Consider the following 27,162-nt stretch of genomic DNA (forward strand, 5'->3'; position numbering starts at 1 on the left):
CTCACAAATCTCTCTTTTGAATTCATATTTTGAAAAGGAATCCATAAAATATAATATTTGTGCATATACATTAGATAAGTCAGTACTGAAGCCTAATCTGGAGCTTATCTAACAAAATAACTTATGATAATGGTCCAAAAACTAGTAGAGCCAAAATTAAATTTTATAAAAAAAATATTTAATACAAATTAAAACAGGGAAAAATCAAGAGAAGCAAAAAGGGAAAATTTTAGTTGAAAATTTTGTAGGTTGTAATTTATTTTTTCAATATTTTGCTTGAATTTAATTGTTTAATTTTTAAATATGTTTGGAGACTAAAATATTATTTTAATACACTCTGTTCAGGAAATCTGTTTTGCACCTGTTAATTGCACCAAAATACATTGCCTATATTCACTGAGAAATAGAAAACAATATTCATTTTGAAAATGGGCTGTACTCTATTATATGAATAAAACTGATAGTGAAGTGGAGATTTACAGGACAGTGCATGAGAATTGAGTAAACAGACTTTAAAAATGTGCACTGTAGTAGAAATCTACAGACACAAATTGATTGTGCAGCAAAATAATATCGTTTAAACTAATTAAAATTATAATGAATTGAAATAGTATTTATATTTAAAGCTTCATAAATATGTCAATAAAGCTTTCATGATGGTTTATTTCAGTTCTAGCAACTGTTTTGTAGATTTGTCTGCAAAATTCTAGCTGAAACAAAATTAGCATATTCATTTGTCAATGCAAAATGTTTCTTTATTTAACATTTTTCTACATTTATTTGACTGCTGGGTCCATGTGTTTGAGCTTCTCAGCTGTATTTAGACACTGATATAGTTCACAAGTGTATTATTGATATCAATACTCTTAAAATTCTGCTAATGTTGTCAAATTAATAATTCATATCAATAATCATTGCTATTAATGATTAGCAAATGCTGTGAATTTGTTTCAAATCTGTTCATGCAGTTAAATTTGACAGAAGGGTGAATAATTTTGCCTGTAGTTGAATGTATGATGATTATTTTACATGATGAATTCATATTATTGCCATTGTTGTATTTTACCTTAGTATGTGTAACACACTTTGAGATGTACCTTTAAAAGAGACCTATTATGCCCCTTTTTATAAGATGCTAAATAAGTGTCTCATTTCTCTAGAGCTTGCATGTGAAGTGTCAGTTTAAAATAGCACACAGATAATGTTTTATAACCCTCTCAAACTGACTCTTTCAGGCTTTGATCCCAATTGTGATGTCTTGGTGACTGTCACTTTAAATTCAAATGAGATTGTGCTCTTTTCAAAAGAGGGCGGAGCTATAAATGCAAGTGTGTCAGCATAGTGGCATAATCAATAACAAGACCAACATCCTATGCTAATGAGGGAGAGATGGTCACAAGTGGGCGGAGCTTTCCCCATCTGATACAAATGATGTCAATCAAAGTGTTCCTGCAGGCTGTTTATATCAAGTGTGATTATACACAAATACAATTAATACATTTTAGCCATCAGACGCTGGATATATTCACAGACCTCTGCCACACAACTGTGTTTAAACCCCTTATAAAAGTGGTTTCTGCATTATAGGCCCCCTTTAAAGGTACTATAGAGAATAAAGATGATGATGATGAAGAGTGTGTAGATCTTCATCTCAGAGCTCCGCCCAGTTTGTCCAGCAGTTTCAGGCCCTTCTCCTCATACTCGGCTCTGGAGAGCCAGAAAGACTCTTTGTCCTTCATGATGTTGGCCAGCACTGCTCCACCCATGAACACCATGTGTTTGCGCCGCGGAGGATCTTCAATGCGGATCTTAAACTTCTGCCGGGAGAGAAAGAGAAGAGTGAACACAACACGTCAGTACGGCTCATTTATTTGACATTTGCAATAGTTATTAGTCAGACTTATTAGGCCCCCTGAATATTTTCCCACAATTTCTGTTGAATTGTTTCAGCGCATTTCTAAACATGATAGTTTTAATAACTCATTTCTAATAGCTGATTTATTTGATCTTTGCCATTATCTTTGACTAGATATTTTTTAAGATACTAGTATTTGGCTTAAAGTGACATTTAAAGGCTTAACTAAGTTAATTAGGGTAATTAGGCAAGTCATTGTATAACTCACAGCTGAAGGGGGCTAATAGTTTCGACCTTAAAATTGTTTTTAAAAATTGAAAACTGCTTTCATTCTAGCTGACGCAAAACAAATAAGAACCCATACCAACACGGGGAGAACATGCAAACTCCACACAGAAATGCCAACTGACCCAGCCGGGACTCAAACCTGTGACCTTCTTGCTGTGAGGCGACCGTATCGCCTTAAAAAACTTAAATTAATGTAAACTATCATGTTACAGAATGTGTGAATAGATTTCCAGAAAAAGCAGACAGATGTATTGGCTTTAGCCTGTTGTCTTACTGATAGTTTTTCAGTGTCTCCTTTCAGCACTCGCTCCAGGTAAAGCTGCTTGATCTCACGCTCCAGACGGGACGGCAGACCTGGATACATGGTGGATCCTCCAGACAGGACGATGTGCTTGTACAAATCAGCCCTGCAGAAAATCACAAGATCAGTCTGATCATTACAGGTGGAAAAATGTTCACATCTATTCACATTTTTTACCATTACAAACAGTTCATTTATTGTTGCAACAAATTTACTGACTTTTATCAAGTAAAGTCAACTAATCGCTTTAAAAGCAACAAGTTTACTCACTTTTATTAAGTAAAGTCAACTAATCGCTTTAAAAGCAACAAGTTTACTCACTTTTATTAAGTAAAGTCAACTAATCGCTTTAAAAGCAACAAGTTTACTCACTTTTATTAAGTAAAGTCAACTAATCGCTTTAAAAGCAACAAGTTTACTCACTTTTATTAAGTAAAGTCAACTAATCGCTTTAAAAGCAACAAGTTTACTCACTTTTATTAAGTAAAGTCAACTAATCGCTTTAAAAGCAACAAGTTTACTCACTTTTATTAAGTAGTCAACTAATCGCTATAAAACCAACAAGTTTACTCACTTTTATTAAGTAGTCAACTAATCGCTATAAAACCAACAAGTTTACTCACTTTTATTAAGTAAAGTCAACTAATCGCTTTAAAAGCAACAAGTTTACTCACTTTTATTAAGTAGTCAACTAATCGCTATAAAACCAACAAGTTTACTCACTTTTATTAAGTAGTCAACTAATCGCTTTAAAAGCAACAAGTTTACTCACTTTTATTAAGTAAAGTCAACTAATCGCTTTAAAAGCAACAAGTTTACTCACTTTTATTAAGTAAAGTCAACTAATCGCTTTAAAAGCAACAAGTTTACTCACTTTTATTAAGTAGTCAACTAATCGCTTTAAAAGCAACAAGTTTACTCACTTTTATTAAGTAAAGTCAACTAATCGCTTTAAAAGCAACAAGTTTACTCACCTTTATTAAGTAAAGTCAACTAATCGCTATAAAACAAACAAGTTTACTCACTTTTATTAAGTAAAGTCAACTAATTGCTTTAAAAGCAACAAGTTTACTCACTTTTATTAAGTAGTCAACTAATCGCTATAAAAGCAACAAGTTTACTCACTTTTATTAAGTAAAGTCAACTAATCGCTATAAAAGCAACAAGTTTACTCACTTTTATTAAGTAAAGTCAACTAATTGCTTTAAAAGCAACAAGTTTACCCCATTTTATTAAGTAAAGTCAACTAATCGCTTTAAAAGCAACAAGTTTACTCACTTTTATTAAGTAAAGTCAACTAATCGCTTTAAAAGCAACAAGTTTACTCACTTTTATTAAGTAAAGTCAACTAATCGCTTTAAAAGCAACAAGTTTACTCACTTTTATTAAGTAGTCAACTAATCGCTTTAAAAGCAACAAGTTTACTCACTTTTATTAAGTAAAGTCAACTAATCGCTTTAAAAGCAACAAGTTTACTCACCTTTATTAAGTAAAGTCAACTAATCGCTATAAAACAAACAAGTTTACTCACTTTTATTAAGTAAAGTCAACTAATTGCTTTAAAAGCAACAAGTTTACTCACTTTTATTAAGTAGTCAACTAATCGCTATAAAAGCAACAAGTTTACTCACTTTTATTAAGTAAAGTCAACTAATCGCTATAAAAGCAACAAGTTTACTCACTTTTATTAAGTAAAGTCAACTAATTGCTTTAAAAGCAACAAGTTTACCCCATTTTATTAAGTAAAGTCAACTAATCGCTATAAAAGCAACAAGTTTACTCACTTTATTAAGTAGTCAACTAATCGCTTTAAAAGCAACAAGTTTACTCACTTTTATTAAGTAAAGTCAACTAATCGCTATAAAAGCAACAAGTTTACTCACTTTTATTAAATAAAGTCAACTAATTGCTTTAAAAGCAACAAGTTTACTCACTTTTATTAAGTAAAGTCAACTAATTGCTTTAAAAGCAACAAGTTTACTCACTTTTATTAAGTAAAGTCAACTAATCGCTATAAAAGCAACAAGTTTACTCACTTTTATTAAGTAAAGTCAACTAATTGCTTTAAAAGCAACAAGTTTACTCACTTTTATTAAGTAAAGTCAACTAATCGCTATAAAAGCAACAAGTTTACTCACTTTTATTAAATAAAGTCAACTAATTGCTTTAAAAGCAACAAGTTTACTCACTTTTATTAAGTAAAGTCAACTAATCGCTTTAAAAGCAACAAGTTTACTCACTTTTATTAAGTAAAGTCAACTAATCGCTATAAAAGCAACAAGTTTACTCACTTTTATTAAATAAAGTCAACTAATTGCTTTAAAAGCAACAAGTTTACTCACTTTTATTAAGTAAAGTCAACTAATTGCTTTAAAAGCAACAAGTTTACTCACTTTTATTAAGTAAAGTCAACTAATCGCTTTAAAAGCAACAAGTTTACTCACTTTTATTAAGTAAAGTCAACTAATCGCTTTAAAAGCAACAAGTTTACACACTTTTATTAAGTAGTCAACTAATCGCTTTAAAAGCAACAAGTTTACTCACTTTTATTAAGTAAAGTCAACTAATCGCTATAAAAGCAACAAGTGTACTCACTTTTATTAAGTAAAGTCAACTAATCGCTTTAAAAGCAACAAGTTTACTCACCTTTATTAAGTAAAGTCAACTAATCGCTTTAAAAGCAACAAGTTTACTCACTTTATTAAGTAGTCAACTAATCGCTTTAAAAGCAACAAGTTTACTCACTTTTATTAAGTAAAGTCAACTAATCGCTTTAAAAGCAACAAGTTTACTCACTTTTATTAAGTAAAGTCAACTAATTGCTTTAAAAGCAACAAGTTTACTCACTTTTATTAAGTAAAGTCAACTAATCGCTATAAAAGCAACAAGTTTACTCACTTTATTAAGTAGTCAACTAATCGCTTTAAAAGCAACAAGTTTACTCACTTTTATTAAGTAAAGTCTACTAATCGCTATAAAAGCAACAAGTTTACTCACTTTTATTAAATAAAGTCAACTAATTGCTTTAAAAGCAACAAGTTTACTCACTTTTATTAAGTAAAGTCAACTAATTGCTTTAAAAGCAACAAGTTTACTCACTTTTATTAAGTAAAGTCAACTAATCGCTATAAAAGCAACAAGTTTACTCACTTTTATTAAGTAAAGTCAACTAATTGCTTTAAAAGCAACAAGTTTACTCACTTTTATTAAGTAAAGTCAACTAATCGCTATAAAAGCAACAAGTTTACTCACTTTATTAAGTAGTCAACTAATCGCTTTAAAACCAACAAGTTTACTCACTTTTATTAAGTAAAGTCAACTAATCGCTATAAAAGCAACAAGTTTACTCACTTTTATTAAATAAAGTCAACTAATTGCTTTAAAAGCAACAAGTTTACTCACTTTTATTAAGTAAAGTCAACTAATTGCTTTAAAAGCAACAAGTTTACTCACCTTTATTAAGTAAAGTCAACTAATCGCTTTAAAAGCAACAAGTTTACTCACTTTATTAAGTAGTCAACTAATCGCTTTAAAAGCAACAAGTTTACTCACTTTTATTAAGTAAAGTCAACTAATCGCTTTAAAAGCAACAAGTTTACCCCATTTTATTAAGTAAAGTCAACTAATCGCTATAAAAGCAACAAGTTTACTCACTTTATTAAGTAGTCAACTAATCGCTTTAAAAGCAACAAGTTTACTCACTTTTATTAAGTAAAGTCAACTAATCGCTATAAAAGCAACAAGTTTACTCACTTTTATTAAATAAAGTCAACTAATTGCTTTAAAAGCAACAAGTTTACTCACTTTTATTAAGTAAAGTCAACTAATTGCTTTAAAAGCAACAAGTTTACTCACTTTTATTAAGTAAAGTCAACTAATCGCTATAAAAGCAACAAGTTTACTCACTTTTATTAAGTAAAGTCAACTAATTGCTTTAAAAGCAACAAGTTTACTCACTTTTATTAAGTAAAGTCAACTAATCGCTATAAAAGCAACAAGTTTACTCACTTTTATTAAATAAAGTCAACTAATTGCTTTAAAAGCAACAAGTTTACTCACTTTTATTAAGTAAAGTCAACTAATCGCTTTAAAAGCAACAAGTTTACTCACTTTTATTAAGTAAAGTCAACTAATCGCTATAAAAGCAACAAGTTTACTCACTTTTATTAAATAAAGTCAACTAATTGCTTTAAAAGCAACAAGTTTACTCACTTTTATTAAGTAAAGTCAACTAATTGCTTTAAAAGCAACAAGTTTACTCACTTTTATTAAGTAAAGTCAACTAATCGCTTTAAAAGCAACAAGTTTACTCACTTTTATTAAGTAAAGTCAACTAATCGCTTTAAAAGCAACAAGTTTACACACTTTTATTAAGTAGTCAACTAATCGCTTTAAAAGCAACAAGTTTACTCACTTTTATTAAGTAAAGTCAACTAATCGCTATAAAAGCAACAAGTGTACTCACTTTTATTAAGTAAAGTCAACTAATCGCTTTAAAAGCAACAAGTTTACTCACCTTTATTAAGTAAAGTCAACTAATCGCTTTAAAAGCAACAAGTTTACTCACTTTATTAAGTAGTCAACTAATCGCTTTAAAAGCAACAAGTTTACTCACTTTTATTAAGTAAAGTCAACTAATCGCTTTAAAAGCAACAAGTTTACTCACTTTTATTAAGTAAAGTCAACTAATTGCTTTAAAAGCAACAAGTTTACTCACTTTTATTAAGTAAAGTCAACTAATCGCTATAAAAGCAACAAGTTTACTCACTTTATTAAGTAGTCAACTAATCGCTTTAAAAGCAACAAGTTTACTCACTTTTATTAAGTAAAGTCTACTAATCGCTATAAAAGCAACAAGTTTACTCACTTTTATTAAATAAAGTCAACTAATTGCTTTAAAAGCAACAAGTTTACTCACTTTTATTAAGTAAAGTCAACTAATTGCTTTAAAAGCAACAAGTTTACTCACTTTTATTAAGTAAAGTCAACTAATCGCTATAAAAGCAACAAGTTTACTCACTTTTATTAAGTAAAGTCAACTAATTGCTTTAAAAGCAACAAGTTTACTCACTTTTATTAAGTAAAGTCAACTAATCGCTATAAAAGCAACAAGTTTACTCACTTTATTAAGTAGTCAACTAATCGCTTTAAAACCAACAAGTTTACTCACTTTTATTAAGTAAAGTCAACTAATCGCTATAAAAGCAACAAGTTTACTCACTTTTATTAAATAAAGTCAACTAATTGCTTTAAAAGCAACAAGTTTACTCACTTTTATTAAGTAAAGTCAACTAATTGCTTTAAAAGCAACAAGTTTACTCACCTTTATTAAGTAAAGTCAACTAATCGCTTTAAAAGCAACAAGTTTACTCACTTTATTAAGTAGTCAACTAATCGCTTTAAAAGCAACAAGTTTACTCACTTTTATTAAGTAAAGTCAACTAATCGCTTTAAAAGCAACAAGTTTACTCACTTTTATTAAGTAGTCAACTAATCGCTTTAAAAGCAACAAGTTTACTCACTTTTATTAAGTAAAGTCAACTAATCGCTTTAAAAGCAACAAGTTTACTCACTTTTATTAAGTAAAGTCAACTAATCGCTATAAAAGCAACAAGTTTATTCACTTTTATGAAGTAAAGTCAACTAATCGCTATAAAAGCAACAAGTTTACTCACTTTTATTAAGTAAAGTCAACTAATCGCTTTAAAAGCAACAAGTTTACTCACTTTTATTAAGTAGTCAACTAATCGCTTTAAAAGCAACAAGTTTACTCACTTTTATTAAGTAAAGTCAACTAATCGCTTTAAAAGCAACAAGTTTACTCACTTTTATTAAGTAAAGTCAACTAATCGCTTTAAAAGCAACAAGTTTACTCACTTTTATTAAGTAAAGTCAACTAATCGCTATAAAAGCAACAAGTTTACTCACTTTATTAAGTAAAGTCAACTAATCGCTTTAAAAGCAACAAGTTTACTTACTTTTATTAAGTAAAGTCAACTAATCGCTTTAAAAGCAACAAGTTTACTTACTTTTATTAAGTAAAGTCAACTAATCGCTATAAAAGCAACAAGTTTACTCACTTTATTAAGTAAAGTCAACTAATCGCTATAAAAGCAACAAGTTTACTCACTTTTATTAAGTAAAGTCAACTAATCGCTTTAAAAGCAACAAGTTTACTCACTTTTATTAAGTAAAGTCAACTAATCGCTATAAAAGCAACAAGTTTACTCACTTTTATTAAGTAAAGTCAACTAATCGCTATAAAAGCAACAAGTTTACTCACTTTTATTAAGTAAAGTCAACTAATCGCTTTAAAAGCAACAAGTTTTCTCACTTTTATTAAGTAAAGTCAACTAATCGCTTTAAAAGCAACAAGTTTACTCACCTTTATTAAGTAAAGTCAACTAATCGCTTTAAAAGCAACAAGTTTACTCACTTTATTAAGTAAAGTCAACTAATCGCTATAAAACAAACAAGTTTACTCACTTTTATTAAGTAAAGTCAACTAATCGCTTTAAAAGCAACAAGTTTACTCACTTTTATTAAGTAAAGTCAACTAATCACTTTAAAAGCAACAAGTTTACTCACTTTTATTAAGTAAAGTCAACTAATCGCTATAAAAGCAACAAGTTTACTCACTTTTATTAAGTAGTCAACTAATCGCTTTAAAAGCAACAAGTTTACTCACTTTTATTAAGTCAACTAATCGCTTTAAAACAAACAAGTTTACTCACTTTTATTAAGTAAAGTCAACTAATCGCTTTAAAAGCAACAAGTTTACTCACTTTTATTAAGTAAAGTCAACTAATCGCTTTAAAAGCAACAAGTTTACTCACTTTTATTAAGTAAAGTCAACTAATCGCTTTAAAAGCAACAAGTTTACTCACTTTTATTAAGTAGTCAACTAATCGCTTTAAAAGCAACAAGTTTACTCACCTTTATTAAGTAAAGTCAACTAATCGCTTTAAAAGCAACAAGTTTACTCACTTTATTAAGTAAAGTCAACTAATCGCTATAAAACAAACAAGTTTACTCACTTTTATTAAGTAAAGTCAACTAATCGCTTTAAAAGCAACAAGTTTACTCACTTTTATTAAGTAAAGTCAACTAATCACTTTAAAAGCAACAAGTTTACTCACTTTTATTAAGTAAAGTCAACTAATCGCTATAAAAGCAACAAGTTTACTCACTTTTATTAAGTAGTCAACTAATCGCTTTAAAAGCAACAAGTTTACTCACTTTTATTAAGTCAACTAATCGCTTTAAAACAAACAAGTTTACTCACTTTTATTAAGTAAAGTCAACTAATCGCTTTAAAAGCAACAAGTTTACTCACTTTTATTAAGTAAAGTCAACTAATCGCTTTAAAAGCAACAAGTTTACTCACTTTTATTAAGTAAAGTCAACTAATCGCTTTAAAAGCAACAAGTTTACTCACTTTTATTAAGTAGTCAACTAATCGCTTTAAAAGCAACAAGTTTACTCACCTTTATTAAGTAAAGTCAACTAATCGCTTTAAAAGCAACAAGTTTACTCACTTTATTAAGTAAAGTCAACTAATCGCTATAAAACAAACAAGTTTACTCACTTTTATTAAGTAAAGTCAACTAATCGCTTTAAAAGCAACAAGTTTACTCACTTTTATTAAGTAAAGTCAACTAATCACTTTAAAAGCAACAAGTTTACTCACTTTTATTAAGTAAAGTCAACTAATCGCTATAAAAGCAACAAGTTTACTCACTTTTATTAAGTAGTCAACTAATCGCTTTAAAAGCAACAAGTTTACTCACTTTTATTAAGTCAACTAATCGCTTTAAAACAAACAAGTTTACTCACTTTTATTAAGTAAAGTCAACTAATCGCTTTAAAAGCAACAAGTTTACTCACTTTTATTAAGTAAAGTCAACTAATCGCTTTAAAAGCAACAAGTTTACTCACTTTATTAAGTAAAGTCAACTAATCGCTTTAAAATTAGCGAGTTTCAATGATCAGCTATTCACTTAAAACGCTTTTCTAGCCGGCAGCTAGCTCTCTGCAACTCTCAAAGGGTCGCCCACTGAAGCTAAACTGGGTTGCGCCCGGTCAGTATCTGGATGGCAGAAAACATGGGAAAGCTAGGTTGCTGCTGGAAGTGGTGTTAGTGAGGCCAGCAGGGGGCGCCTATCCTGTGGTCTGTGTGGGTTCTAATGCCTCTGTACATCGATGGGGACTCTATAATGCTCAAAGCCGACTAATTGCTTTAAAAGCAACAAGTTTACTGACTTTTATTAAGTCAACGAATCGCTTTAAAAGCAACAAGTTTACTCCGTTTTGCAGAGTTAAGTCAACTAATCACTTTAAAAGCAATCAGTTTACTCACTTTTTATAAGTAAAGTCAACTAATCGCTTTAAAGTCAAAAAGTTTACTCACTTTTCAAAGCAAAGTCAACTAATCCATTTAAAAAGCAACGAGTTTACTCACTTTTTCTAGAAGTAGAGACTGCAAGCTTTATCTGTTAAATTTTTAATGTCTGTGAGGCAAGTTTGCGTTTGTAGTCCCTATATGATTCATAACCATAAACCATAACCATAAAGTCATAAAACACATGAGTCTATAGCGATTATTGATTGGTTTCTTTTCTTGAGGGCAGGGCTTCCTTCGCTAGAGTGTCCATATTGACCATAAAATGTTTTCCCCTTCAAATCTATATGAGTGACATGTCTTGTATGTTCTACAGTACCCTCACTCCTGATTAGCTGCCAGTATGTTTTAAAACTCCAAAAGTCAAAAGTGTTCAGATATTGTGGATTGCACCTTAAATTGGCACTGAAGGTGAATTATCCAGACCTGAGGTCAATGTCTGCTGCCTGGATGGTGTTAAAGAGCAGCTCTGCCACTCCGACTCCCTCCACATTAACGAGGTGCGGCTGGAAAAGAGCCTCCGGAGCCCCGAACCTCTCACCTCCAACCCTTATCATCCGCCCATCTGGTAACTGTAAGTGAGAAATCAGTAGCTTATTTTAAATCTTGTACAAAGGGGGCATAATAGGTCCAATTTAACAGTTTTTACATATTTATAGTACTGTGCAAAAGTCTTAGACCCCCAGTGGCATTTGCTGTTTTAGTGAGGGTTTAATGACATTATATATTGCTTATTAATATTAAAATACAACCAGAAAATACAGCTTTTAGTTGGATTATTTTGGTGCAATTGTTAAAGACGCAGAAAGAAAGAGTGAAGAGAAAGATGAAAGCAAGAGTGAAGACAATACTGGAGTTCCTGCCTTGGTTTGATCTGCATTTCTGCTAGAGCTGTTGACAATATTTCCTGAATTGATGGGATTGAGAATGCTGAAAAGTACAGACATATTTTAATTCGTCATGTTACTCCTACTAGAAATCACCTAATTTGTAACAGTTTTACAACCCCAAATCAGAAAAAGTTGGGAAACTATGGAAAACGCAAATAAAAAAAAGAAATAAGTCATTTCTACATTTACTTTCACTTGCATTTCATTGCAGACAATACAACAAACATTGTTTAATGTGTTCCTCATGATTTTTATTGTGTTTTTTTTTTTTAATAGTCACGCACTTTAATTTTGGTTCTGGCAAAAGTGTAATTTTGTCTTATTCTTCCTGTAAACGAGTCTTAAATTGGGCAACAGTACGGGGTCTTTGTTGTCACATTTTGAGCTTCAAAATGCACGGCTCATTCCCTATTGTATACAGGTCGGGACTGCAGGCAGGCCGGTCGAGTACCTGCATCCTCTTCCTCCGCAGTCAGGACTGTAATGTGTGCAGAATGTGGTTTAGCATTGTCTTGTTGAAATATGCACGGGTGTCCCTAGAAATGAAGGCAGCATATTGTGCTCCAAAATCTCGATGGACTTTTCAGCATTAATGGTGCAGCACAGAAGTGCATATGAGGTGCCGTATAGGATTTAAATCAAACTTTGTTTATCAACACATACATAAAACACGTGTATATACACCTATAAATTACTTGCATATACACCTATACTACTGGATGTTCAAAACAACATGAATGAAACTTGTGTATATACATATAAACTTGACGCATGAAAACACCCACATACACACGCACATACATATAAACTCGATCCTCACATAAACAACCACATTAACACACGCACATACATATAAACTTGCTGCATGCAAACACACCTATACACACTCGCATATACATATAAACTCGATTCTCGCATAAATACCCACATTTACATGCACATACATATAAACTCGCTGCATGCAAACACACCTATACATACTCGCATATACATATAAACTCGGTCTATGCATATACACCCTCAACAACACGCGCACATACACAAACTCACTGCATGCAAACACACCTACAACATCTCGCGCAAACATACAAAAAAAAAATAAATAAAAAAATTCATAAACATTTATCACGAATCTGGTTATTGCAAAGCTTATGAAATAGAAATAATGTGATTAATAGAGGGATTAAATATGTTAAATTATGAACATGTTATATAAAATATGAGTCTATATAAATAGACTATTCAAAATAAGAAATATTTTTTATTTAAAATCTTTTCATTTAATTAGGTAATTACATACACAAATATAAATGGACTGATAGAACCCTTAAAGGACGTTCAAAAAGCAACCAGAATTATAAATATAAATGTATACTCAAACTAAACTCCTCTATTCTATTGAAAATGTTAATGTAGCCTATAGTCTTCTTGTTTTGTTTTTTACATTTTTATAATTATTATGCTTTTTATGTTTTCACAATGTGGGTGTCAAAATTGCAAGATTTTGGTATAATTTTGATTGTTAATTATTCAGCATATACAAAAAGCAAACTAAAAAAAAAAAAAAAAAAAAAAAAAACGCTAATTAAAAGTCTCTGCTCATCATGTTGGTCAAGTTCACCCCCATGAAAAAGCTATATATATTATCTGGACACTCCTTTTGTGTTTAATAACTTCTACTTATATTTTTACAGCAGCTGGCATCCAGCATTTTGGTGCATTAGCCTGTTTATTGGTGACAGGAAAACCCACTTAAGTGCATTCCTGCCCCTACTGGACATAAGTGTGTATCATAACCCTTGACGAATAGTGACACCAATAATAAAACAAACATAAAAAAATAATATTAGACAAACATATTTTATTCAAAATGATTACTTAAGCAACCTTATATTTATTAAACCATAATAACATTTCCAATAATTTAATTGCATAATAAACCTTTAATTTTGCAGGAGCATTCCTTTGCATTACCTTTATATTTATTTATTTTTTAGAATTAGCATAATCTATTTTCATAATTCAACAGATGTAATTCCTCTATTAATCACATTATTTCTGTTTCTTAAGGTTTGCAATAACCTGATTCATGACAAATAATAATCTTGTTCATTACACTCAAAGGACTTTTACGTTGAAATTAAACTACTTCCTTTTAAAGTGAAATAACTTCCTTTTACTGTGAAAATTCATGCATACACACATATGAAATCACTTGCATATATGTATATACACAACTAACTGTATATATGTTTGTGAATTTTATTTTGTATGTTTGCACAAGTGTCATTTGGGTGTTTATGCACACATCAAGTTTATATTCTTATGTGAGAGTTTATGGGTGTATAAGCATAGATCAAGTTTATATGTATATGCGAGTGTGTATAGGTGTGTTTGCATGCAGCAAGTTTATATGTATGTGCGTGTGTTAATGTGGTTGTTTATGTGAGGATCGAGTTTATATGTATGTGCGTGTGTATGTGGGTGTATTCATGCGTCAAGTTTATATGTATATACACAAGTTTCATCCATGTTGTTTTGAACATCCAGTAGTATAGGTGTATATGCGAGTAATTTATAGGTGTATATACACGTGTTTTATGTATGTGTTGATAAGCAAAGTTTGATTTAAATCCTATACGGCACCTCATAAGTGCAAGTTAACTTTGCACTGACACAACCCTGTACCACAACAGAGCATGGCTTTTGGATTTGTTGCTGGTAACACCATGATCCTGTTTTTTCTTTGGTCCGGAGCACACAGTGTCCATTTCTCCCCAAAAATATCTGAAATACTGATTCATCTGACCACAGTAGACGTTTCCACTGTGTGATGGTCCATCCAAGATGCCTCAGAGCCCAGAGAATTTGATGGTGCTTCTGGACACTGTTAACATAGGGCTTCCTTTTGGCACAGTACAGTTTTAACTGGCATTTGTGGATGTAACTATGTATTTTGGTACTTGACAAAGGTTTGCCAAAGTAGTTCATGTGGTGACATTGCTTATAGATGAATGAGGGTCCTAGATGCAGTGCCGCCTGGGGGATCAGAGATCACGTTGTTCAGCTTAGGCTTGTACCCTTGTCTTTTACCGTTTGCGCACAAACATTTTTCTAATTTGGGGTTGTATTTTTCAGCGCGATAATGATGCCAAAAACACTGCTAATGTAAATAAATCATATTTGAAAAGGAAACACAGCTCATGAAGTGGCCTTCACACAGTCCAGACCTAAATACTATATACACTCTTAGAAATAAAGGTACCACACACGTTTCAGGCACACACAATCTAGCCAACACAATCTCACGGCAATTCGTAACTTTTTCATTTAGTGGCTAATTCGTACAAATTAGTACGATCTAATTCGTACATTTTAGTACAATTTGCGTATCCCCCAATGACGGTTGGGTTTAGGGGTGGGGTTAGGTGCCACGCCTCCTTTTTAAAATCGTACAATTTCTTACGACTGAACTCGTACGAATTCGTAAGAATTAGCCACTAAACTGCCAAAACGTAAAATACTTACGTTTTCTCGTGAGATCAGGCTGATCTAGCACACACGATATAGGCAAACCATATATGGTAACTAACTAACTCCTTAGTAGCATTATCGCCACCTATTGAATTTCACAAATATGGTTTCCCATTTCAGTCATTATTATTTTTATATCGTAATAATCATTTTAACATCTCTGCCGTTTCTGAACTCAAATTATGTAAATAAAAGTAATTGGTTAAAGACACTTATCATTTTATTCACATGTCCACATAAACAAAGAAAACATAATAGACCGTCTAATTGTAGGATTAAGTGTAGTAAACTGATTCAGGATCTTAATCTTATCATACTTGGTTAAAATCACTTTGTTGTAAAAAGAAAAAGCAATCAATAATGTGTCACATTAAAAATATTTTTTATATTTAATCATTTAAACAATATATAATATAGCTTTAAACTGATTATCTTAACTGATTAACTGATTAACTGCCTCGCATGGTTCAGGATTGGTAGAGCTACGCATCGATGAATTGGCTCTTCAGTGTTTGAACTCTGAGTAATGATTAAATCACACTGAACTGAGCTAAACTGAACTGAACTGAACTTAAACACTAAAACCTGAACCACACTGTTCCAGTTACTATGACCATTTATGTGAAGCTGCTTTGACACAATCTACATTGTAAAAGCGCTATACAAATAAAGCTGAATTGAATTGAATTATAAACTGCTATCTTTTAATAAACTGTCACAGCTGTTTATGTGCTGAGCACATTACCCCATCTTACTCCCAGCACTGAATATTTTTGTATATATATATATATATATATATATATATATATATATATATATATATATATATATATATATATATATATTTTTTTTTTTTTTTTTATTAATTATTAATAGTTAATTTGTTTCTATTGCTAATTTTTGGTTTAAAAACAATATATTGCTTACTTCACTACAATATTAAATCACTACTTAAAAAGTTATTTAGCAAATATACACTATTAAATCGCTGGAGTAAAATATTAATATCGTGTTATACACTATTACATGTATAAAAAATGTATTACATATAAAATGTATTTTTGCCTACATTAACTTGCTATTATTCCCTTCATTATAAATGAATCCATTATTTAAATTAAACCTGTCCAATTTAGATCGTTCAGCAAGGCCAGCAAATGAGTATCTGCTAAAATGACTCTGTCAGATAATAATGACTGATCATCTATAATGACTGATAGAAAACTGTTCAGTCTAGTAAACAACGCTCCCAATTCGCCATCAAATCACAATTTTGGTGAAATAAAGTAAAGTGAACACTATAGTTTATTGAGTAAAATATTTATTAACCATATATATCAAAATATATCGATGACGATGTCCAAGAAGACGTTAATAACATTAACATCCGTCGTAATCATACATGTATATGGTTTGCCCAGATTGTGTGTGCCAGATTGTGTGCCAAAAACGTGTGTGGTTCTGCGGGCCTGCAGCTGGATATTATTCACACGAGCTGTCACTGGGGTGGTACCTTTTCAAAAGGTGCAAATTTGTGCCTAAAACTCCATATTAATACCTAAAATGTACATATTAGGTAGGTAGGTACTAATATACACTTTTGAGATACCAATACGGACCAAATTTTGAGGTACAAATGTGTACCTTTTGAAAGGGTACCACCCCAGTGACAGCTTGCATACCTTTATTTCTACATTTACATTTACATTTAGTCATTTAGCAGACACTTTTATCCAAAGCGACTTACAAATGAAAGTTATTAGAGAGTGTACAGTATGTATAGACAATATTAGAGACAGAATGAGATTCAGCTAGAGAGAGAAAGATAGACAGAGCATGCTAAATCTAAGAAAGAACTTCTAGACATGCTGACAGATTCTTGATATTCAATAGTACGTAATTTCAGAAAAGACTCAACAAAAAAAGTTGGTGCTAAAGAGGGTCACGTTAAACAGACTTTTCATGCGGGTCTTTTGAATCCAAAAATACTTTTGTTCTGAATGTTGTCTACATATTTCCCATATTTTCTCTTTGTAAATTAAGGGTTTAGTTCACCCAAAAGTAAACTTCACTATCATGCATTCTAGACAGGTAGGTTTGTGCAAAGGTCTTAGCCTCCCGAGGCTGGTGGTAGACTTGTACAGGAGGGCCAATCATTTTGTCTTTAACTCCACCAGGTGTAACTTTGACCTCCTAATCAACTGTAAGGGTAACTGGGGTTTATAAACTGTGTGTTTACCATGTAGGACTCCACCAGGACTGTGGTCTCATTGGCCAGTTGCTGTTCCTGCTCAATGTTGTAGCCGACAAAACACAGCTTCTCCTTCATCATCCGCACCGTCTCGAAGTCCGCCGTGTGGTTGAAGGCGTAGCCGCGCAGGAGCAAAAGCTGCACGAATCAAACAACAACAACTCAAAAGGTCTTGCTTTTGGTCTTTTTTAGAGCATTCAGTTATTTATAATTGGTTATGCTAAACCTAAATTGCATATTTTGATTTGTTTTAAAAGAATAGTTCACCCAAGAATGAATTTTCTGCCATTATTTACTCAGCGGGGTCAGCTAAATATTTTACTTATCTCACAGGCAGATGTTACCGCATCTTTACAAGAAAACCGTATTGTTTTTGTTAGAGCCATAAAGAGCACTAGAGATTTGTCTTTTTATTTTTGTAATATTTTTCTATAATATTGTATTGTTTGTATAGGGATGCAAAGTTAGTGCCATTTGATGCAGTATTTAATATTATTATTCGTGATATTATGGTGTGTGCATGACGTTTTATGTGTTCAGTGGTGCTATACGTCATATGTATGCGTAAGCATCTGGAAAAAATGATCAGAAAGAAGGAAGGGGCTTGAGGATAGACAGTCTTTTGACCGTTTTAAAATCATATTTATTTCGAAACTTGATAAAGTGTACATAGTTCTTTTGTTTGTATTTTGATTATTGTTGTTCTCGACAAACAAAAAAGTAAACTGTTACATTGCAAGTTTTTGGTTTTGCGCGTCAAATCCTTTGTTTCGAGCCCCTATAGAAATGGTGAAGAACTTGAAGAATTAGATCGCCATTACAGTTTTGTTTTCAGAAAAAAAAGCCAAAATTAAGCAACTTTCTGTTTAAAGCAAGTAAAACAACTACTTAAAGTGGTGTGTCGTTAAACTTAAATTCTCATTCACATTCATGACACGTGATCATGATTATTAATGCATGCTTATAACAGCTGTTAAATCTCATTTGCTCAGTTATGTTTTTGAATGCAAAGATGACATTGTTAGTTGTGAAAACTAGACATAAACAAACATCACAAGCTGTTTTTGTCTTTGTCATGACATATAAAACAAAACTTGTCATAAATCTGACATAGTATAGGCAATATTACTTATACAGTTTAACAAACAGTTTGTTCTTCTGAAAAATGTGATGAACACCCCCTTTAAGTAAAAATGCTTCTTTATTTAAAAATTTGTAAATATTTAGACAAGGCAAAACCTCTAAGTAGGATTTTTTTTCATTATAGGCTATGCAGAAGCTGTAACTTTACTAATTGCATACTGTCTATGCTGTGAACAGAAGGGTCACCTTGATCAGGTAGCGAGTGATGTCCCGTCCTGCGATGTCCAGCCGGCGCGTGAGATGCGGGAGAGAGAAACCCTCATAAACGGGACAGATGTGTGTCACTCCGTCTCCTGAGTCAATCACCACACCGGTCAACAAACCTGACACACAAACACAGAGCAGGTCAGAGATGCTTGATGTTTCCCATTATTAAAGGGGACCTATTATGTACCTTTATACAAAATGTAAAATAACTAATGTCCTTGTGTGTGTGTGTGTGTGTGTGTGTGTGTGTGTGTGTGTGTGTGTGTGTGTGTGTGTGTTTTAGCTCAAATTACCACACAGATACTGTTTTATGACTCTCAAAACTGACTCTTTTATGCTTTGAACCCAATTGTGTCATTTTAGTGACTGTCGCTTTAAATTCAAATGAGATTGAGCTCTTTTCAGAAGAGGGCGGAGCTACAAATGCCTGTGTGTCAGCATAGTGGCAGATTCAATGCAGGACTCATGTTATCTGTGTGGAAAAAGTGAACAGAAGTGTGTGAGAATGTGTCAGTCTATGGAGACTCCTGCTGCTGTTTATTTGTGCTTCAACTCCACATTTATAATCCTCTTTGTCTAATGCTGACATTATCTTCAGTAGCTCAACACTAATTGCAGACGGCTGCTTCTCACTCAGGGCCGTTTATGTTAATGATAACACTAATAGGTGGGCCTTTCCCCCTCTTATGAAAGGGAGTGTGTCAAAGTCAAATGCTAAAGTGTTTCTGCAGATTTTTTAAATCAAGTTTTAAAAAAAAGTGAAGGGAATTAATTAATTAATTAAGGCTCGTTCTGAAAACGTAGTCCCTTGGACGTTTCTGGAGACCGCGAAATACATCCCGGGAGGTATGTATTTGTGCAGTTTTTGTTTTTCACAAATCGGTGAGAGGCCTATGTGCTCACTTTTTCGCATGTCGAACATCTCTCGCGAGCGCCATTCACGTCCTCGCCGTTCTCGCGTAAACCCATAAAAGGCCGCTGTCGAGCGACCGTCCGACTGGCTAAATGATTGATTGTGCAACCGGCCAATAGGCCGACCCACCCTCCTCCTCCTTCCCTAAACCCAAGCAGTTTTACCGATTGACCCGCCCGCCCGCTTACTACCCTAAAACCAACCAACAATTTACACAAAAAAGCCGTCCAGAAAAAGAAAAGCCCTCGTCTGATTTTACCACGTTTTCGGATTTCACTACATTCTCAGTCTTATATTTGCTGGTTCACTTTACTTTTTGGATTCTGTTTTTGTCTTACCTGATTTCTGGAACCGCTCTTCCCCAGACCTCAAACCCGGTCGTCGTTGTCATCAACTCCTCCCTGCGTCCAAGTCCTCTGACGTACACAATGAGCTGATTGGATAAAGTGGTAGCAGCGGAAAAGCCCTCCACACGGAGGTAAGCGGTCAGCCGGCAAGCGCGGAAGAGAACGGCGTCACACAGCCCCATAGCGTTCGCTTAATAAAACTTAAATGCATCCATATGTACCTCCGGCTACATAATTCGCGGTCTCCAGAAACATCCGCAGGACTATGTGTTCAGAATGAGCCTGAGTTGTAAAATTTCCAGTTGAAAGTTACTTCTGTGAAAACGATTTTAAAAATAAACTTTAATTTAATTTAAAAAGTTTTATTTAAAATTTAATTTAAAATAATTGCATTCAATTAAATTTAATTAAAATATGTTTTCGGTTAAAATGTGATTATTGTGAAAATTACTTTAAGAATAAACACATTTAATTGAAAATGAATGAAATTAAATCAACTGGAATTGAATACCCTGTGCGTAGAGTGTCAGCACGGCCTGTATGGCGACGTAGATACCGTGGAAGCGGTAAGTTTCGAACATGACCTCTGCGATCTTCTGCCGGTTCTTCATAGGGTTCATGGGCGGCTCCGTCAGCAGCACCTTGCAGTCGGGAGGGCTGATGTTGAGCCGCTGCGGACCGAAGGTGTGGTCCCACAGGTGGATCATGTCCTCCCAATTGCGCACCATCCCGTTCTCCATCGGGTACGTCACCTCCAGCATGGAGCGGCACTCGCTGGCCTCATCACCCACCATCAGGTCCTGACATTTCACACAATGACTACATTTACATGGACATCAGTAATTGAATTATTTGCCTTAATCTGAATAAGACAATAATATGATTAGTGCTTGCATGAGTTACTTTTTGAATGTTCGTTCATGAGCCAGTTTCACATGTTATAGCTCGTAGATAGATTAACGTTGTTGCGTCACGGCACTAACCACATTTCCTCTGGAGTTTCATGTAATTTCAGGCGCTTCATTTAAAAAAATGTTTACTTTAACTGCAGTTTGGCAGTCTCACTTTATTCAGGAACATTTCATTCATGCCCCGTGACACTGAGGTGTTGGATGCAAGTATTAAGTAAGGACTGGTGGAAGAGTGTTGTTGTGATGGAGTTGATACTGTACGCTGTATGGACTGGAAAATTCTGCATGTCACAATGTGGGTGTCTGTGGTCTTTCACTGACTTGATGTCAAATAGCCGTGTGTGTATGAACTATCCTGTCACCAAATGCAGCGAAAAGTCTTACATGATGGTAATAGTTTGAAGGTGTTTACATGTCTGTTTTGCACTCCAATAATGCGACTAAAACCAGCATAGTCCACATGCCTTAATTCCATTTCTGTTTAGTTTGATTATGACTTTAGTCAGATTATGGTATGTTTATGTTTTAGACTCTTTATCAGAGCATTGTCTTCAGACTCAAACTCAACTTTATTATCCTGTTTAGGGAAGCTAAAATTGCAGCAAGGTGCCGGAACACAGGTTTCATGTACACATTAACAAAATATTACCACACAACATACATCCTTTTTTAGGTGCATCTCCCTCCCCGCTGGACTCATTTAATGACCTATTGGCAGGGCCGGAGCAAGTTGAACTGCCGCTCTAGGCAGAAGACGATCACGCCGCCCAATGTGAAAACGAAAGTGACCGGTTATTAATATGAAGTTAGGTGTCGCGGACTTCTATTCTGCTGCCCTATGCATGGATATTACTGAGGACGCGCAGGTGTCGCGGACCTCTGCCGCCCTATGCGCGGATATAACTGAGGACACGCGGATACTGATGGAGGTGTCGCTGACGCCGCCCTCTCTATTCTGTCACCTATGCGCAAATATAACTGAGGACGTGGGTGGTAAGGAGGTGTCGCGGACGCCACCCTCTCTATACTGCCGCCCTGGGCGGCCGCCTAGGTCACCTTTATGGATGCGCCGGCCCTACCTATTGGTCACCTTTATAAAAGCAATCTCTAACGTAATTTTCCTGCAAATAGGAACTCTAAAACAACGTCCTGATGGCAGCAGCTAAAATGCAGAGTACAATGTGTGATCCTGGGTGCATAAGATGCCCTGAGCTCTCTTTAAAACATAATTACCATTGTAAATTACCATTGGACAAGTTTGGTTCAGACCAATGATCTTGCCTGCCACCTTCATAAGACTGCTCAACCTGTTCTTATTTGCAGGGGCTTAGTGGACATTTTAAAAGTAGGGGGGGGGGCAGCTGTATTAAATCCAAAGGTTTACATTCCTAATCACCTGTTTCTAAATAGTCTGTCTCTAAAAGTGAGAAGTTGCTACATCCCTGCTTATTTGACACACTCAGATTACCTTACCAAGCTACAATGCAGAAAGACCATATCATATTAAAATCAAAGTATTGGTGTCTATGCAACATACTCAATGAGTAAATAACTAGTGAACTAATAATGGTATCTAACCGGTTGTTATCGCAGGATGAAACCTAACAGGCTTATTCAGGATATAAAGTCCAGCACTGTTGTATAAAGCTGAGGGGTTTAGTCTGCAAAATAAACATCCTGGATGTACTTTATCCCACTTATTTCATGGCTACTTGCTTCAAAACATAAAAAAGATTAGACACAACATTGCCATTAAGTTTAATTATCCTTCAATTAAATGCAAAGCTGACAGAAACGAAAACAGCTGATGGAGTATACACTAACCTGCGCATTATTCAGACACTAGAGGGCGCCAAACAGACAAAAACGCAAAGCTGACCTACATATTATTCATTCACAAGATGGCTCGTTCTGATGGCTCAGTGGTGAGCACTGTCGCCTCACAGCAAGAAGGTTGCTGGTTCGAATCCAGACTGGGTCAGTTTGCATTTCTGTGTGGAGTTTGCATGTTCTCACCATGTTGGCGTGGGTTTCCTCCGGGTGCTCTGGTTTCCCCCAAACACATGTGCTATAGGTGAATTACAAAAACTACATTGGCTGTAGTTTATGAGTGTGTGTGTGTGAATGAATTTGTATGGGTGTTTCCCAATACTGGGTTGTGGTCGGGTGAAACATTGCTGGATAGGTTGGCGGTTTATTCCGCTGTGCAACCCTTTATAAATAAGATACTAAGGCTTAGGAAAATGATTGAAGATGGTACTAAGCGAGCGGATGCATATGAATGTGGATGTACGTTTATGGATGTCAATGTATTCAAACATCATTAGTGTCAATGTCTGAAAGTTTCTCACACTTTCTTCCATCTCTACATGTATTTTATTTGTATGTCTGTGTGTTTGGCGGACTGACAGCTCACCTTGATCTCTATGCTCCCGACTTTAGTATCTGAGCGAATGATGGGTCGACCCACCAGCGCAGGGAAGATGTGATCGGGGAAATTGGAGCCTGCGAATCCACACTTGACGAACTGCAGACAAGATGTGAGAGAAGATGAGTGAAAAACAGTGAGTAAAAGCTGCAAACTCAGCCCTGCTCGCTGGTACAGATATATATAAACCCACTAATTTGTACACAATTAACCCTCTCAGACTCAAATTAAGTTTTAGTGTAGGGATGGTATACAGTTTAACCCAAAGAATGACCAGTCTGGTAGATGAAGAAGAGCCGGAGTCAGAGATTTAAATAAATAAATCAAGTTTACTGAAGATAGTTTGCAGTTACATCAACAGAAGAGTTCCTTCAATGAGTTCCTAGGCCGCTCTGCTTACAATCACCAATCAATAACAATTATACTCTCAAAAACGCCATTAACTGCGTCATACATATAGGTGCTCTAACCTGATTGGTTAAAACACAGATAGACTAGGAACATTTCCACGTGGGGTTTGTGCGTATATTCTGAACAATATCTAAACATAATCGTCAGACATCCTTTAGACTGATTAGAGCTCATTTCAGACCTGTGAAACAGATCAACAATCAAATAAAACACACACACTTAAAGTACAATCTGTTTCTTATCCAAGGCTGAGTGTACTCTCAGCCGTCTTTATCAAAACTGGTTAAAAACTGGTATAATCTACATTCAGGCAGTTTTATCCTTACTACACAAAGTCTATCTTGAATAAAAAGTAGAATCACTTTAAAAGATTTAACCATGAAAATAGCAAAATCACTTTAGACCAGTAGTCACCAAACTTGTTCCTGGAGGGCCGGTGTCCAGCTGAGTTTAGCTCCAACCCTAATCAAACACACCTGAACAAGCTAATCAAGGTCTTACTAGGTATACTTGAAACATCCAGGCAGGTGTGTTGAGGCAAGTTGGAGCTAAACCCTGCCGGGACACCGGCCCTCCAGGACCATGATTGGTGACCCCTGCTTTAGACATGTTAGACAATATTAACTCGTCGAAATAACAATAGAAGCGGTTGCTTCCAGTCCTCAGCCCTCAGTTCCACTCAAGGTCTCCGTGACCTCTGACCTAGATTGGTGGCTTCTGAAAATAGTTATAAAGAGACAGGCAAATGCACTGAACATTCTCATATTAAGCAATGTGTTAACTTATTCATTAATTAAAATCAATTCACGGTTAAATACTGAGAAACAGGATGATGAAAAGGATAAACGTTGGTTCATGATGAGACGGATTGGAAAGCAGAAATCCGAATCCTTCATTAGAAACAGGAAAAATCTGATATTTGGGGAAAATTATCATATGGGGTAGTACAAAAGAATCCTGACTTTTTTTTTTTAAAGAGAGACCTTCACATGCAAGGCGTTCTGGGATGTTGCAGATTTGCAACATTGGCTCAGTGTGGTAATTAGACACTGATGACTGAATATGATATGAACAATAACTTTTTATATACAACTTTTTAAATAACGTGACAAATTGCTTTTCAGTGGCAGAACAACAACAAAAACAACATGGGATCCAAATCCAATATCGCAAACCCTCATTGAATAGGTCATGTTTCCAAGTCACTTTGTGGTACTCCAAGAAGCAGTTTTTGTCTTTTGTAAATAGTTTTTTTGTCTTTTGTAACTGCTTGTTGCTAATGGACAACCAAGTCCTGCAGTGGTACTTCTGAGAAAAATAAAACTCATAAAATATGTATCTGGAGCAATAAGGTAGTTCATTTTTAACTGTTGCAAATCAACAGGTTAATTCAAGTCAGAATAATTCGCCACCCTGTTTATTTTTTTCCCCAATTTCTGTTTGACGGAGAACAGATTTCTTCAACACATTTCCAAACATAATAGTTTTAATAACTCATCTCTAATAACTGATTTATTTTATCTTTACCATGATGACAGTCAATAATATTTGACTAGATATTTTTCAAGACACTTCTATACAGCTTAAGTGACATTTAAAGGCTTAACTAGGTTAATTAGGTTAACTAGGCAGGTTAGGGTAATTAGGCAAGTTATTGTACAATGATGGTTCTGTAGACTATCAGAAAAAATGTACTTAAAGGGTCTAATAATTTTGACCCTAAAATGGTGTTTAAAAAATTAAAAACTGCTTTAATTCTAGCCAAAATAAAACAAATAAAACTTTCTCCAGAAGAAAAAATATTATCAGACAGACTGTGAAAATTCCCTTGCTCTGTTCAACATCATTTGGGAAATATTTAAAAAAGACAAAAAAAAAATATGGGGGATAATAATGTAACTATATACTCATCATCTTATAATCCTACTGTGCTGATCTACTCTACTCTTCCATTGTCTTCTGTTCTGTTTTGCTGCTTCCTTAAACTCCCTCTAAACCTCCTCAGTTCCTCTAAAGCTTCAGCTCAGGAGCATCTAAACTTGTCCACACACTCACACACACACACACACACACACACACACACACACACACACACACACACACACACACACACACACACACACACACACACACACACACACACACACACACACACACTGCAAGCAAACTTTAAAACACTTCCTCGTTTATGTCCAATAACAGTGGATGTTTTCTCCTGCCACCTTTTAAGGTGAAGTGAGCCGCATTTCTGTCCAGACGTGTTCAGACAGAGTTGAGCAATGCAGCAGGTCTGAGCTGGAGAAAACACCACACGTTCAGCACTCAATACACCCGCAATACAATCAGGAAAACTATCTGTATTTACCTAAATACAGCCTAAATATATTTATATCACATAATCAAATCACAATACCCTCTGAAAATCTATACCTTTACTCACGTTACACCCTGCTTTCAAAGAAAGGTTAAGAAATGGCTACAAACATCCTTTCAAGGGCTGGAAAAGTCGTTTCGATTGTGATTTAATTTCAGGCTATATGACAAATAAATTATTTCAAAGGGGTTTGATGTTTTTCTATAGGCGCTGTACATTTATATATGTACGTTTACATGCATTTCTGAATGCAGAGTTTCCTCCCTGCTTCATTTGAACACAAATTGACTCTGAAAAATGTTTACTTTTGATCGTGTTTGACTTGTTTACACCACTCAGAATTGGGTACAATATGGACAACCCCAAACACTGGGTTATATTTGTTTATGCATTACATTTGTAATCATATTTTCTCAGTTTTAAGTTGAAATAACAGCATTTTTCTTAGAAGTTCAGCACTGTGCATCATTTAGAGGTCAGCGATGTTGTCTGGAAGGAGTAATAAAAGTCAAGCCTGAAGTTATTCACACTGCTGGCAAACTCTGACTTAAAGTTTTTCTTTAAATGTAAATAAAAGCTGAGAAATCTTTTTTTATTCCACAATGATGCCTCTGGTACATCATCTTATTATCTTTTTGGAGGAATTTGTGTCATTTCTCATCCCAAAAACACAACGTGTTGGTTAAATAAACCTAACTTTAGGTCAGAGTCTGCCAAGAGTATTATTAATTTGAAGCTTGGCTGTCTATTATAGTAAATATATACGGTAAATCTCTTACCCCAGTGCCATTGTCACAGACGATGACTTTCCTCCCTGCGCTGTCCATGATGGGCAACTCTCAGAAACACAGATACGACTGACGGTGACTGACACACGCACACACACGCTCAGAGAGAGAGAGAGAGAG

The 27,162-nt window shown here is 34.2% G+C and overlaps 3 protein-coding genes across 4 annotated transcripts in view; 1 reads left to right on the forward strand and 2 right to left on the reverse strand.

The window, feature by feature from the left end:
- Positions 1-27,162, forward strand: part of actn3b (actinin alpha 3b) — a 701,279-nt gene that overhangs the window by 343,117 nt on the left and 331,000 nt on the right. The gene's annotated exons all lie outside the window — the stretch shown is intronic.
- pfdn2 (prefoldin subunit 2) overlaps positions 1-27,162 on the reverse strand; it is a 207,239-nt gene that overhangs the window by 90,427 nt on the left and 89,650 nt on the right. The window lies entirely within an intron of this gene.
- Positions 1,450-27,113, reverse strand: zgc:101810. The gene is given in 8 exon segments (NM_001007772.1): positions 1,450-1,817; positions 2,418-2,550; positions 11,272-11,417; positions 17,509-17,658; positions 18,850-18,986; positions 20,642-20,930; positions 23,458-23,568; positions 27,034-27,113. Coding segments are annotated over 8 exon segments (1,185 nt in total). The 5' UTR covers positions 27,082-27,113; the 3' UTR covers positions 1,450-1,646.

The sequence above is a fragment of the Danio rerio genome, chromosome 7, assembly GCF_052040795.2.
Source record: "Danio rerio strain M-AB ecotype USA chromosome 7, GRCz13ab, whole genome shotgun sequence".
NCBI classification, from domain to species: domain Eukaryota; kingdom Metazoa; phylum Chordata; class Actinopteri; order Cypriniformes; family Danionidae; genus Danio; species Danio rerio.